Genomic DNA, 15,989 nt, shown 5'->3' with positions numbered 1-15,989 from the left:
TACCTGCTGCAGATACTGCTGAAAAATCAGCACTTTTCCCATTTATACTAAAGTAAATTATCCACTTTTTATCGCACGACGTCGCAACCCTGATCATCAGCTGCGGCACCGTACGGGAGTAAAAGTTTCTCTGAAACTTCTTCTGTTTTTTTTTGGGGGGGGGGAGGCAAAGCCCGTTAAAGCCTTAAAGACTTTCCGACTTTCGTCTTTAGCACTTTTCTGAGGCGTCCGATTTTTGTGAAAATTGGGTTTGATGGGTAATTCCGCTTATTTTTTCTTGTTTCGTGGTTTAAAAGGTCAACCCTTTTCATGAAACAGCTTTAAAGCCGAAATGTCTAAAGTAATAATAGCTGTACTGCCGTGCTAAGGAAGAACGCCGTATGAACCTTCGGGTGTTGCCGAATTTCCTTTGATAAAACACGAATTTCCTGGTAAACTTGTGAATATTGTCCTTCCAAATTGTCAGATAATTTTGTTCGCAATTTTACCTGATGTTCCTGAAAATTTCAAGGAAAATATTCATAACCTTCCGCAAAAATAAACATTTTATCGAAGGAAATTTGGCAACTCTCGAATGTTCATACGGCGTTCTTCCTCAGCACGGCAGTGTATATTTTCAATGTGGAGATTATTAGCTGATCAGATGCGGTAGGAAATGTTATGTGTCGGTGCTGTGCATGCGGAAACATGGATTCTACGGTGTTTCCTGTTTCCTCTCATCTGTTAGGTGACGCACGCCCGGTATATAGCGATTTAATAGCGGATGAGCTACATTTTGCAAGAGAAAGCCACTATTTCTGACGGATTATCATATCCATGAAAGACACATGTTCCCGCGTGCGAACTTTGGACCGCATTTTTTATCAGAAGGAAACTAACGCAATTTTTGAGGGAATGGAGGTAATAGTTGAGAAGAGGTTTAGAGGAGTAGAGTTAGTAGATCTGAATAAACACTGCCATTCCCTTTAACGTTTAATGTATGCAACACATTTTCTTCAAAAACAATTTATTCAATCAAGAATTTTGAATTTAAATTGAGGCACTGGATGCGAAAAGGGCACATCTTGATTGCAGTGTTTCAGAATCTCTGTTGCTAATTAATCCCTTGGACGAGAATTCAATGGGTGATTTTGCCAGAATTCTTTCCATGGAAAATTGGAGAATCATAAGGAATATTCAGTGAAATTTTTAGTGAAATGGACGCAACAGTCAACAGTTCTTACAATCAATGAAATATTAGAGGAGACTCTGAAACACTGCAACCAAGAAGTGCCCTTTTTGCATCTAGTGCCTCAATGGAGATGTTGCATGTGTAAGGAATTTGCGATTTGACTGTTGATTCTTATGTAAAGGTTCGCAAGAACCACGGTGGTGCCACTGGTTTTCTCTGAAATCATCTCCCAAGCTCAAAAAAAGCTCTTAAGTTGAGGCCAAAATGGAGGGGATATCCCACGATATCCTGAAAGTCCACCTCTACATCGAGACGAACTCTCCATGCAAAGATAGGGAGCAAATACATCGGCAGTGATGCCGTGTTTTCAGTTTTAGAGTCCCAAAATAAAGTGGCAGCCCTGTCAATATATTTGCTCCCTATCTTTGCATGGAGAGTTTGTCTTGATGTAGGTGGACTCTCAGGATAGCGTGGGATATATATCCCCTCCATTTTGGCCTCAACTTGAGAGCTTTTTTTGAGCTTGGGAGTTAATTTCAGAGAAAACAGTGGCACCATCGTGTTTCTCGCGAACTTTTACATAAGAATCAACTGTCAAATTGCAAATTCCTCACACATGCAACATCTCCATGGATGATTTACATTCAGGTGTTCGAGCATCTCAGAAGGGAGCCAACTTAGATCTCTTCTAGTAGAAACTCTTTTTTTACATTTTTTCGGTAGCTCCAATGCTTAATCGATGATAAAATGAACATAGTCATGTGCGCGTGATGAGCAAGATTGAAATTTTTTCTGTAATTAGAGCACCTTCCCTGAAATGCAATCACACACCAACCTTTCCTAAAATTACTAAAAATAAGCACACACGTGCGTATTTTCAGGAACGCTGGATGATTATTTCCAAATTTCCCAGAAATATTTAAAGTGCATCAATTTTAGCAGAGAAAGCGTTTAACACGCAATGCAAGAGATCTGATTTTATCGTCAGATGGTTTTTCATGCCGAAACAAGGTAAAATGTTGGTATAGTTGCCGAGACTTTCGTTTTCAATAGCAATTCTTTTGATCTGGTTTACTGTGATTTGTGTATTTCAATCGATTATAAATAGTCACACTCAGTCGAGATAGTATGCCTAAATAAGTATACTATTCTACATGCATTTAAATGGAAATTTTTCGCTGTGTCCCTAAGTTTCCCACACTCCTTGCCGGCACACAATGGATCGAATCAAACAAAGAGGTCGGACATTACACTTCTGACTGAAACTGCAAATTCTGATGTTTATTTCGTCACATTTGAACTTCTAAGGGGTAAATCCAGAAGAAAATTTCACGAGGAAACGAATGGAACCACTTTTAGAACCCCAAAATTGTATATAAACAGAGTTATGAGCTTTTAAAGTTTCCAAATTTTGTCCGACCTCTTCTGTTGACTCGTCCACTGTATTCGGTGCAATACGAATGATCAAGTGGGATGAGGCATTGGAAGCATCGGATTTCTACATGAAAGGCAGGACATTTTCTACTGGGTTACTTTCAAAGGAAATGTTTCGAGAAAATCAACAAAGCCACTTTCAAACACGTGTGTTTTGCATTAACGAAGATAAAAGCTTTTAAAGTCTCCACGTCATGAACAAAGCCTTTTCCCATTGCCTCGCTCACTCACGGCATTCTAATATTCAAGATAAAAACTTATAGAACACAACTCTCCGTAGAAATCTCTGCTTATCTGAATGACGATTAATCTGACTGGTTCAAGGTTCCCAGTTTTTCTCTTGTTGAAATTGATTTAATTTCATTTTCAATTTTCTATTTTTTTCCATCAACCGATTTTTAATTTAAGTTAGCGGGAAAAAATAAAGCCAAAAATTTCTGTGGCTTCTTGTTAATTAAAGTTCAGACGTCATCTGCCGTCTGCCGTGCTGAGAAACATTGTTCTATCAACCAGTGACGTCCAATGGGAGTTGCAAAATATCTTTTGATGAAATAAAAATGATCAAAAAACCCCATGATTAAACTTTTATTTGAATTTTTTAAAGAATTTGATTACCTTTTTGGATTGATATTCCCGAAATCAGCCTCAATATGTCTGACGTCGCCTGATTATCTCCGATGTTGGCGCGTATACGTAGTATACCGCCTTTGCGATCGTTTCGAACCCTGCTCGATACAATAACCGAGTCCCTTAGTTCCTTACCGAAAAGTGACTACCGCGAACTTCTGAGATTTTCCAAAGCGTGTAAAAAGTTTATTTATCCATCAATAATTATGATTTAAAGTTGTTTCTCATTCTGGGGGTCTCTAGTTTATGTGCAGTGAATACCAAGAGTCTACGTTACTTGGTTTTTTTAAAAAAAGCCTAAGAATGCGACGCGCTGATTTAAAATATGCATATATAAGCAGAATCAAGCGAACTGATTCGAGGATGGCTGAGCAGGTCGGCACTCTCGGAATGAGAATTTAACTCCTCCCTTTTGTTCAAAACGTTGCTTTGACAGATCTGTAACCTCGGTTATACTTTTCAAAAGTTGATACCCGTGCTCTGATAGTGCAATCTGTGTAAGTGCAATCTGTGATGAGCCTCGAGACTCATTAGACCATTAGCTAAACGTGGCTCATACAGGAATCCACTTACCCCTGTCTTCCCCACGCTCCTGATCACTGCGTCGGCGTCTCGACGAACAATAGCTAATGACGGTCGCCAAGCGAGGCCGGGATCCTCAGCCCCTCGCCCAATTACTTACGCTTCATTAACCATTTCACCGTCACGCTAGGATTCGTCCAATTTTCAAAAAAAAAAAATGTTTCGCGAGTTTTTAGCAATTTTTTCCTTACTCTCCGTTAAAACACGAATTAAAAGAGGTCTCATTCATAAAAATCGGCCAAATAGAAGAGAAGTTACAGTATTCGAAATCCGAAGAAATCAACGAAACTTCTCCAAACAAAAAATAAAATGAAGGGGGAAAAAAAGAAATGTATAAATTACAATTTAATATGATTGACCTCAGAATGTGACAAGCAATTCAATTATAAAAAGGAGAAAAAATTGAGTGAAATTACAAAAAATTAGCCTCTTGCAAGGGGCTTAATCCTTGTATGAGTTTTGACCTGAAGACAAGTAAATCCCGTTATATTATTAAAACGAAATTGACTCCATAGTTTAATGCCTTAGTTTCTTGAATACGATTATTTTAAGCACTCGAAAATTTATACCAGCAATTTTACCCATGGGGTGATTTCCTGAGAGCTGATAATATCACGAATTTCTCATAGAGCCCTTTCAAAATGGCTTGCTTTTTGGGCAGCCAATTTGGCCATCAAACCGGGGTTTAAATGGAAGCTGATAATAACACAAAGCTCTGAGAAAAATTTTGAGATGAGTATAGGAACGGTTTGTAAATTACGAGGAGAGGCGGGCATCCTGTTCAGCATATCGATACTTAAGTATTTTCACACGTAGAATTTAATTTTCACGTCAGGGAGTCGACATATTTTGATTTTTTCGATTTTATACGGAAAATTTATGGTTTTTCGGGATTGAAATTACTTACAATTGTTTCATGAAAAATGAATGCACCCAAAATGGCTATAGCATTTTGACTTTCACATACGTGCACTCACTAAATTGATGGGTAAATTCAAAGAGTGGGTACATCGACCTGGTATATCAAGTTTCTGCGATTTTTTACGGCAAATCGGTAGTTTTTCGGGATGTGGATTGCTTACTTTCAATTCATGAATGAATAAAGCATGGACATGGTTGAGCTTCTTTGCACTCAAAAAAAGCTCCGGCCGTGGAGGCCATAAGCAGCGGACCTGGAGCACGGACTGGATGGGCTATATGGCACTACCGTTCGCCTACGCGCCTGACGGCCGGATTGCTACGTGCGGGGACGATGCGGAGTCCTACGGACATGAAAACCGTAAGTCGCGGCCTCGAGCGGCATAGGCAGCTTGCGCTCTAGGCGCTACTTACGGGCTGGACGGCCGGAGCTCTGCGCGCCGCCGCTGTCCGCGACGTGGTGGATTTTTTCGGAACTACAGCTGAAAATTCACCATTAAAGTACATACTTAGAAAAGAAAAACTTTCCAGCAAAGTTTTAAACATTGAATGAATTATCTTGTGTCAATTTCTGAACAAGATTTTTTTTCTTTCCTTCTTTTTAAAATAGGTATATATTTCTTTGTTGATAGTTCATAACAATTTAGTTTCAGGAAAGTGATGGATAATTCAATGTCTAAGAAAGAAAAAGAGCATATGAACGTTAGCTTGTTGATCATGTTTCAGATATCAAGAGAGATTTGAACTCCTTGGCTGATAGTTCAGCAAGTCAATTTGAGAAAAGAGATGAATCTTAGAGAAGAGATGATGCTTATTGAGAAAGAAAATCAGCATATGAATGTTAGCTTATTCATCGTGTAGAGATATCAAGAGAAATTTTCAAAAACCTAACTTTAATGTTGCAAGCCTTCGTAGAAATAAATAAAGCACTGGGGAAGCACTGGAAGGAACAAATGTAGATAGATCAAAAATTCATGCTACCTATTTTAAATGTAGAACAGACTGTCCAAGGTATGATAAATTGCTAAAACTCATTGCAGCGAAAAATGTAAATTGAAAAATCATTTTTATCACTTGGCAGCCCGTTCTCAATAAATGTAATTACTTTCACTCAATGAGAATTCAGCATTTGTCAAAAACAAAACCTGGTTCATCCCTCAATAAAAAATACGAATGCAAAGTAGGAAATCACCCAAATGATTAACAAAGGAAAAGCACAGGCGTAGGTCTAGGTACTTACAGATTTTTACTCCTTACGACTAGAAAAGCTTCAGAATCTTGAAAATGAGGTTGAGAATATTTCAAAGTGTAAATTCAGTAGTAAAAGTTGACAAAACTTCAAGATATAACTCTCCGCAATAACTACCGGATACAATTTCCACAAAATATTAGCGAAGAAATATACCACCGAAAATTGTCACACTTGTTAAAATTGTAGATCTTCCCTTCAGCAAACTGAAGCGCGATTCACACAAAATTTTACCACTATTACAGTACACTGAGCTCCCTAGAATTGGGATATGGAATCAGAGAGATATTCACAGCAACAATGTTTGCACTGGCTCTTATCGGATAATCAACGCAGGCAAGATTGGCTTATAGCTTCCGCTGGCGGACAGCTATTTTGGCAACAGAGAAGGGAGGTGTTGGATGTCGGAGAGTGAAATACTACCTACTCTCAATTGAAAACATTTAAGTATAAGCCAGAGATTAGATTGAAATGGAATAAAAAATCAACCCAATCTTATGAGCAAGCAAAGGTGGCACAATGAAGTTGCAATCGGTAAATAGACATTCTTGTGTCTACATTATCAGTATTTTAGTGTGGCGGTAATTTACTCTGTGGGAAGATGCGTGGCAGGTAATTGATTGCTTTTCTTGGATTTAAGTTCTTTCCCTTAGTAGGGGGAAAATAAGTGAATTGCAAACGAACTTACAGGAGGAGAGGATATGAGCTCAGTGTGTAGGTAAAACTGACAATTTTCACTTCACTCTCGTCGCATTTCCGAAAGTATTTGACAAGCGTTATCACACAGAACTTTAGAATCAATCGTGCACCGCACAGAATCAAGAAAATATATCGAAAACCTCCAAAATTAAACGAAAAACGAACACACGTAATGAGCAATGACCAACAATGACAAGCAATTTACTAGATTCTAACCTCAATAAACAACGCTGAGTGGTGGCTGCGATCGCTCCCGAAAATGTTCAAGGCTGGCGGCAACTTTAAATTCACGCACTGAATAACATTGACGTAAAATATTATAATTTTCTGCGAATATACACGTAGCCGTCTCAATTTTAATCTGATGGTGACGCCATTTTCCGAAAACTGAATCTCACCTCACTGCCAACGGCCGTGGAAGCGGTTGGCTCCGATCCTGAAACCCGTAACTTACGCTCGGCTCCTAACCGGTCTTACGGCCATGAAGGCCGCGCGGGGTCCACGGGACACCGGCCGCTGGGTCCAGTACTAGCTGGCGCACAGCGCGTTAACGCCGGGATCACCAGTGTCCAGAGCAACCGGGTCACAGGGCCGTAGTTTTTTTTTTGAGTGTGCATGAAAAGACGTTTAAAATAACAAAATCAAGACATATTTAATACAATTGCATTTATATCGAGTCAATTTCTTTTCAATAATATAACGGGATTTATAATACCGGTGATTTGGGTATTTTAGCCCCAAAATACCCTTAAATCGACTTTATCTTCTAGGAGTTCGACAGAATTTTTCCTTTCTTCGCTTAAATTTTTCCGTAGCACTTTTCTTCAAGAATCTGATAAGATTTTGCTTGAGGCAGATCAAAAAACTTAAATTTGTTCGAATAGCTTTCTAGATTCACAATACACGGTCAAGGTGCGTCGTTGACCTTGCAGTGTTGGATCGTGAATTCTCTTGTTGTGCTGCTTGCCTTTTTTGAAATCTCTGTTAATGAAAACTAAAGGGGTTTGATATGTTCGAGTTAATGACGCGCCTTATCAACACATTGTGTTGGAGTTCACTGCTTGTTTTATTTTGGATCAGAAAACGAAGCAACATTGAAACATGCAAATTTCTGAGTCCATTATTCGTAATCTAGGTTACATTCAGGGAAAGTTCACATGCGTCGGGTAGTTTAATGGTCTGTTAAAAAGATAATATATGAAAAGAAAGTTAGGCACTGTGGAATGTAGTCTGGCTGATTCCGTTTAAATCCATCCATGCAACTCGGAATTTCTGGAAAATTCTGGTAAAAGTATTCGTCACATAAGATATTTTCCTCCAAATCAAATAATTTACTTATCCGGGCGTCATGAGACAAAATTCAAACGTCCATTCAGCGTTTGCTTTTAGGGACGGTATAGCCGTGCTGTCTGAAACCAATTTCCGTAACATAAAAAATTTCCATGACGTAAAATTGTAAAAATGAGGAACATTGATGTTGCGCGGCTCTTCCAACAGCTCTAAATTTTCAATGCATTTGCAAACGCAATGGAAGTGTTTTAGCGAGAGATTTGAAACGTTTTTTCAAAATTATTTTTTGTTCGAGCCACTTATGACGAGATAGCGTGTTAACTTTTACGAACAAATGGGTAATATTCCTCCGGAGAAAAATTTGGATCCCTCTGACGTGTAAGAGCGTATCTCAATATCCATCTGAGCTCTGTTTTACATATAAATGCATGCTTTCTAGGGCTCATGCTCATGCTGAAATTGAACTACGCCCTTACGCCAGAGAAGCGATGACGAACTGGAATTTTAAAATCATTGATAAGTGGAAATTGAAAAGTGGATCATGCGCAATTTGACTTAAAGCCACTTGTTTTGCCTCATCGTCACCTGAAAAGAGAGCACTAGTTCCTATTCCGCTTCCACATACACTGATTTTCAATTTTTACCGTGTTGTTGAAAGTACATGTCTTTTACTTTTAACCGACCATTGTTAAAGATCATCGAAATATTAAGTGCAGCAAGAGGGGTTCGACACACCTTTTGGACCTGGAGATTTCGCTTACTATTTCGAAGTTTGACGTTCAACCCTGCTGAATGCCCGCTGTTGAATGAAGCCATGAAGTTTTTGCACATTTTTGCCCTCTTTTACTACATCATTATCCTAAAAATTCTATCTCATCATCTCACAGGTTGGTAAAAAAAATTCCAATCAATGATTCCATCAGTCCTGCCTCTTTTCAATTAATTTGTAATTTCCACATGGTAATAGCTTCGTCATGCTACGCATATCGTTAAATGTGGGGCAAAGTCTTATTCTGCAAATCCACAATAAATACGATCAAATAGAGAGTAAATGTTTTTAGAATTCAAAAAAGTCTGTTGATGTGACGGATCACTATTCAGGAAGCACTGAATAACGAAAATATTAGACAAACTTTATTATTGGCAAAAAAAAAAAGTGGGAGAAAAAGGTAATATTGGCCAACCTTTTTCGTTTGTTGGAATTAGTTTTAAAACTAAATAGAACGGGAAAAAATTACCTGTTTTCATGAGCTGGAAGTACGATATGGTTTGGCAATTAGCCCTCTCTGCCCTCTCTATTGGTAAAAAACACAAAAAATAAAAATATGTATCATCCTCATTGCTCCGATGTTATTCGACATACCATCTTTAAAATTCCCCAAATTTTATCCACCTTTACTTAGGGGAAAAAAGCGATAAGTGTTAAGTCCCAACTTGGACATTTTCAATTAATTGTGGTAGTACCCGAATAAATTAGGTTACTAACTGAAATATTGTGGTACTTACCTCAACCTGAGTTGCGGTACTACCAAAATCAATTGGAAATGCCCATATCATCCAATAAAATTGGGTAGTACTGCAATTTTAGGGGACAATACTCCTAACACTTTTTCCCGTGTATATTCAACAGCGGTTTCCGACGATTTTTAGGATTTTAAGGGATAACAATTTTTCACTTAAATATTAACTAGGGGCTTATGGGGCTGCTTCGCAGCCCCTTATTTTTCATGCACACCTTTCCCTTTCACATGTCTTTTTTTTTTTTATTCATTTATTTTCATTTAATTTTCTGGTTTGTCTTTGAATTGGTTCTAATTTTTTCTTTGAAGTAATAAATATAACAATTTTTTTCAAAAATTGTAAGTTTATTTTGTAAACTTTAAATTAATTTTTTTTTTAAACCTTCATACAAACTTCTTTTTAAGCTTTTATCTTTGTTTTTAAACTAAGTTTTAAGTAGGTATCGGTTTTTTTATCTTCTAAATACTTTACTCTGTTTTCCTTTTAATTGTTGCTTCTTCTTTTTCGATTTCTGCCCTGCTTTTTTCCAATTTTTCCTTCAACTCTTCCCTTTTTCGTTCCTCCTTTTTTCTTTTCTTCTTTTGTTCTTCTTTTTCTTCTTCATTTTCTGCTCCCTCTTTATCTTTATCCAATTCTTCCGCTTTTTCTTCTTCTTCTTCTTCTTGTTCCTGTTCCTTCTTCTTTCCGTTCTCCGTATTTTCTGTTTCAGAAGTTTTTTTCTTTTTTCAGTTTCTTCATCTTACTGTTTCACATGAATGTTATGAGAAAAAAAATTGGAGGTTATTGACTTGATGAGGAAAAATTGGAAATAGGAAAAAGATGGAGCCAATTTTTGGGGGTAAAATTGGAAAAGAAAAAACGCGGGAAGATAATATGACAAAGCGTAAAAAAAACGCGGGAAAAGAAAAATGTAAGTTGATGGCAGTTGAGTGTTGGAAGTAACCTCACTTAATGATGATTGTTGAATGAAAACAGCTGATAAAAAGATAGCAAACAGTAAAGTAAGATGCGTAGCAACAAAAATTTTCCGAAAAACAAAAAACAAAAAACCCCCACTTCCCCTCATCCAATTTATGAGTTTTTAGGGATTTAAAAATCGGGGACGAACCCCAGAAAATAATTTATAGTTTTCCCGAAGCATTGAGAACAACACCTTTCAAATGAACCAACGCCCCTCGCAATTAGTACAGTGGTTGATTCACAATTTCATTCTATTTTTCAAATTAAATATTAAGATTTGTACTATTTTAACCCAAAAAATTAGTTCTTCATTCTTTCCGTCATCCAAGCTTTAAATTACAAAGCAATTAATTATGGTACCTCAGTACAGTTAATTTACTGCACCTATTTAATTTTGTCACTGAGCAGAACTTATTTAAAATGTTTATTCTTTAAACTCAATTGTTACATGATTATTAAGGGGACTGGGTTGCGTTACGAAACGATATACACGGGGGGGGGGGGGGTGCTAAATCCCGGTACTATTTTAACCCCAAAAAATTAGTTCTTCATTCTTTCCGTCATCCAAGCTTTAAATTACAAAGCAATTAATTATGCTACCTCAGTACAGTTAATTTACTGCACCTATTTAATTTTGTCACTGAGCAGAACTTATTTAAAATGTTTATTCTTTAAACTCAATTGTTACATGATTATTAAGGGGAACTGGGTTGCGTTACGAAACGATATACACGGGGGGGGGGGGGGGGGTGCTAAATCCCGGAAAAGTGCGTTACGTAATTTTTGAACGATCCCTAGTTATCTACTCGCTAATCATTATTTTTCTACTGAACGTATCTGTTTTTCCTTCTAGAGGCTATGAAATTTTCGCACTCTCTCTCTAGAGGAAAAACGTTTTTACTTTCAAACCTCTCCTCCCGTACGAGACAATCTTCAGCTTCCATTGGTGGATCATCATCATTCAGGACTGAAGGCTCGACTGTTGATGACACCGAGACGCCGCGACAGGGTAAATAAATCGTTTGCTCCGAAGAGGAGTCAAATCTGGGAATCCAAATTTTACAGGGGGAAAACAAATCCAAACTCTGATGCTAACAGTTAAATCAAAATATGTAATTGTTTTGAGCCAAAGGGCACCACATTGAACTGTTGAGTGATCCGTGTGTTAGAAATTAGAGAAAAGGAACCTTATTAGTGAGGAAAAAAATCACTAAGAAATGACCCGAATACTGTATGTAACAAGGTGGAAAAATAGTGCTTGGTCCACACCATTTCTCCACCTTGAAACCTTATTAGTCTTAAAAGTAGGACCTCCTCATCAGGAGCTGGAAAAAAGTAACTTGTTTCAATTTGTAACATTCTTGAATTTTCTGTCTTTAGAATATTTGACTGTTTGCCTAGGCATTTGACAAAATGCCTGATTTGACAATTGGACTGCGTTTTGCAATTTGGAACTATAAATTCTGGCTCTTCTGGAAAAACACTTATGCGCATAGGGAAACTAATGGCACATACGTTGTTTTATTACCGGGCCAGAATCTATAGTTCCAAATTGCAAAATGCAGTCCAATTTGCCCTCAACAAGTATAAGGGTTTTGAATGGAATTTAAGTAAACCTCATATTTGCCTTTTCTTCTCAGGTGCTGCGTCAGGGCTGATGCTAAATAAATCCATCTCAAGTAGACTCAAGTCGGTCTTTTCCAAAAAATATAGTCATCTTAGCAAAGAGGAAAAGGAGGAACTACAAAAGAAACGCGATGCTGAAGACTTTCGGCGAGCATACGAGTCTAGAACAAGTTGTGAGTAATATTGTGTCTTTTTAAGTTTTTGTGATTCAAGAGAAAGTTAAGATCATGTGCAGGGTTTCGAACTGATCAAAATGGGTCACTAAACTTAGTTTATTTTATTGAATATTCTGAAAGTACGATGTGAGCAGATAACGTGGTGATTTTTCCGCATTTTTATGGAGCCGGAATCGCGGAGAAACCCGCTTTTGAAAAATCTAAAAACTGCAAGACATTTCAAACGCACCCGAATGGCGGGAAACTGACAGTGTTGACGCACTGCGGTAGTCATACACTGTCTTCCTCACACAATCTTCTCTCATTTGCCTCTGATGTTTGTTAAAATAAAACGTGTTTCAATATGGAATTGTTGCTCGTTTATTACAGCTAACATATGAATGAGATTCAAGTCTTGAATTCAAAATATATAATTTTGACTTTAGTATTGTTTTCATATACGAAGAGTAGATAGGCATTTGACGGAAGTCGTGGAAACCCGTGCCCGCTTCTGATTGGTGCCGGATGACATCATTCGGCGCGGCGCGAAACCGGGGCGTTTTAAATTTACGTATAAGTTGAGCGATTTGAACTGCGCATTTCTCGGTTATTGAGTTACTTGTTCTCGATTTTAATGTGCGCATCGTGTTCTACGCGTCATTTTCCTTCAGAAAACTATACTCGCAAGTCAAAATTCGTTCATGGTTTAGTGACCCATTCACCTTTAGACGGAGTACAAACTGGACAGTGTTTGGCAAAATGGAATCAAATTTCTAGGAAGAGACGAAATAAGCTCTTCGAAAAGATATATTATGCAAAATGTTCGTTTATTCCAAGATGGAGAACGATTTGGATTTGAACGATGTATCTGACTCATTTCATTGATTAGAAACATTGAATTTAGTCAAAGGGTGATATTTGCCAGTTGATTCATTTTGGTTGCTAGTAAAATATTCTAATATGTAGATAGATACGTTTTGCGTAGTGCTGCTCCGAGTACGTACATTACGTAGATGATTTCTATATCTATATGAGAATTTAAAAAAAAAAAAAAAAAAAAAAAAAAAAAAAAAAAAAAAAAAAAACCAATAACTTCTTCTGCCTTTTAAGGAGCCTTAAGTGGATTTCAGGCAACATGCAATTATTTGAACTAATTTCGGTTAAATCAGTGCATATTTTGGTATACGTTTGTATCTGACATATGTTACCAGTCGTAGACTAACTATTGCGCTATAATTATGAGGAATAATTGTTCCAGGAATTCGTTGTCTTTCTTCTTTCTAAAACGGTTGAGATTACCGTAATTCTGCCTGATGGCATTATTTTTTTGCTTAGATCGCAATGAAAAAAAATGGAGGGAATGCTGGCATCACTGCAGGGATAGCTACGGCTACTTCGTTGATCCTAGGACACTAGTAAGCCACACGATTGCGGAGGAGGAGCTAATAATAGAGAATCAATGCATATTCACGAACCTAAAATGTGTGTGCAAGTTGTCGCAGCCGCTTTCCGACCTGTTCTCGTTTTGGAGATTACAGCTCGGAGATTTTCGGGAGATGAACATGAAGCTCAAGAGGAAGGAAGTCTTTGAGTTACTTAAGGTGGAAGGAGTGCAGGTTTACGGTCGCGAGGACCTGAGGAAATTGGCGTTTGATAGTTTTCATAAGCTTGGCGTGGCATACGACGAAGAAAGTAAAGTTGAGGCGGAAAAGAGGTCGTGGAGAGCACGGCAGAAGAGGACAGTAGCCCAGAACACCCAGTCGAAACGTGAAAGTTCACAAAGACTTGCATTCGAAGAAGAGGAGAAGGAAACAGAGAGGGAGCTAGAAGTAGGCAGCCCACGGATAAGCTCGGGAAGTAGTCCTCGGAGAAGTCCAGAGGTGAGAGCACGGCAGCGTCCACTGGATTTACATGGCGTTTCCCTGGCAACGGAGCCGTATAGTAACGCATAGACATGTAAATGGACTGCATTTTGCAATTTGGAACTATAAATTATAGCCCGGTTTTAAAACAACGTATATGCCATTAGTTTCCGTGTGCACATACGTGTTTTTTCAGATGAACCAGAATTTATAGTTCGAAATTGCAAAATGCAGTTCAAATCGTCACGGCATTCAAAAAGAATTGGACTGCATTTTGCAATTTGGAGCTATAAATTCTGGCTCATCTGAAAAAACACTTATGTGCATATAGGAACTGATGGCACATACGTTTCTTTTTTTTAAACCGAGCCGGAATTAATAGTTCCGAATTGTAAAATTTAGTCCAATTATAATTTATTTATATGAATGTATAATACATTTATATTTTTTTTGTTTTTAATGTATTTATTTATTACATAAGCTAATTAACCACCAAAGTATATAAATAAAGCTAAAAAAATAATTTGTTTTGCCTACTTCTTAATATATGAATAATTCAGCTAATATTAATCATACAAGATTATCCTATTATATTTTGAAAAACACAATTTAAACCTATGAACCTGTTAAAAACTATTGAATGAACGCAAACAGAAATAAATTTGGCAACGAACCAAGTTATATAAAAGATGTGCAGAACGCTGTGATTAATCCTTAAAAAACATCTTATCCATTATTAAATCAAAACCCAGTCAACAAAGTGCGTACCAAAGTTAAATTAACTCCATTTTGCAATTAAGAACCACAATTTCTGGCTTTATTTAGGAACAACGCATGTACCGATTAGTATTCTTATGCACACAAGTCTTTTTGCAGATGAGCCAGAAATTGTGGTTCCAAATAGCAAAATGTAGTCCAAATGATCACCAATACATCACTGAGCAACGAGGGAGCATACACGGAAAAGTAGTTTCACTTGCATGCTTCTATTTAAAATTATATTGTGAAAATATGTAAATAAAGAGAAGGAAATTAGTTGGGTTCTATGTAATGTTTTATCATTTGAAATGAAAATAAAATAATAAACTGTACAAAAACAACAAAACCATAAGTTGAATATCGGTGACGCTACATGTTTGAATAATCCCGTCAACACAGTGCAACCGGCGCGGGGCTAGCGCGCACGGCGCGGAAAGCATATTGGCGCCTTACAAGACCGCAGGATACTTCATGCATTGCGCGTAAAGCACGGTGCTGGCGCGACGCCGAGTAGCGCCTTACAAGTCTGCAGGATACCTCATACATTACACGTATACCACAGTGCGCGCTCAAGTCGCAGGTAAGTTGTATTTTGTCGAACCTACCCCAGTCTTGGTGTACACCATTTCCGAACAGCGCTCACGAGCTTGCAATCCTGGGATCACAAGATTGTTGAGATTTTGCAGTCCCGTAAGTTTCCCAGTGAAAATATGATTTACGAGTGGAATTTTTTCAAGTTGGAATGCTGTTACGTTCCATCGTCTGGAAATCGCCGAACTTAGGTAACTTCCAGGGAGGAAAAGGGGAAATTTTTTTTCATCACAATTGTGCACAAATTCCCGAGAAGAAATTTGTGTGGGAGATATTCTTGGTATCGCATTCACTCAAAAATGAACTCTGACAATCTCACCTAACTTTGGCAATTTTTGCAAAATAGGTGCACGTGCGCGTATGGCTAATATCGGAAAATAATGGGGGGGGGGGGATCCAACTCGGCACCGTGATAGGTCAGTCTTTTATTTATTAATTGAAAAGTGTATTTGAATATAGTTTTTTGACTTTAAAGGTCCTGACGATGAAAATTGTGCCGAAAAGCTTCGACCAAAAATTATAATTGAATAAAATAGTTTTTATGT

The 15,989-nt window shown here is 37.7% G+C and overlaps 1 protein-coding gene across 1 annotated transcript; it reads left to right on the top strand.

Moving 5' to 3' along the window:
• The first annotated feature begins 8,518 nt into the window (after positions 1-8,518).
• On the top strand, positions 8,519-15,239 carry LOC109044703 (uncharacterized). The gene is made up of 4 exons (XM_019062536.2): positions 8,519-8,857; positions 11,305-11,460; positions 12,092-12,250; positions 13,568-15,239. The coding sequence occupies exons 1-4, from the start codon at positions 8,632-8,634 to the stop codon at positions 14,182-14,184; spliced, it is 1,158 nt and encodes a 385-aa protein (XP_018918081.2). The 5' UTR covers positions 8,519-8,631; the 3' UTR covers positions 14,185-15,239.
• The last annotated feature ends 750 nt before the right edge of the window (positions 15,240-15,989 follow it).

The sequence above is a fragment of the Bemisia tabaci genome, chromosome 10, assembly GCF_918797505.1.
Source record: "Bemisia tabaci chromosome 10, PGI_BMITA_v3".
NCBI classification, from domain to species: Eukaryota; Metazoa; Arthropoda; class Insecta; order Hemiptera; family Aleyrodidae; genus Bemisia; species Bemisia tabaci.
This window is presented reverse-complemented; position numbering and strand designations above follow the sequence as displayed.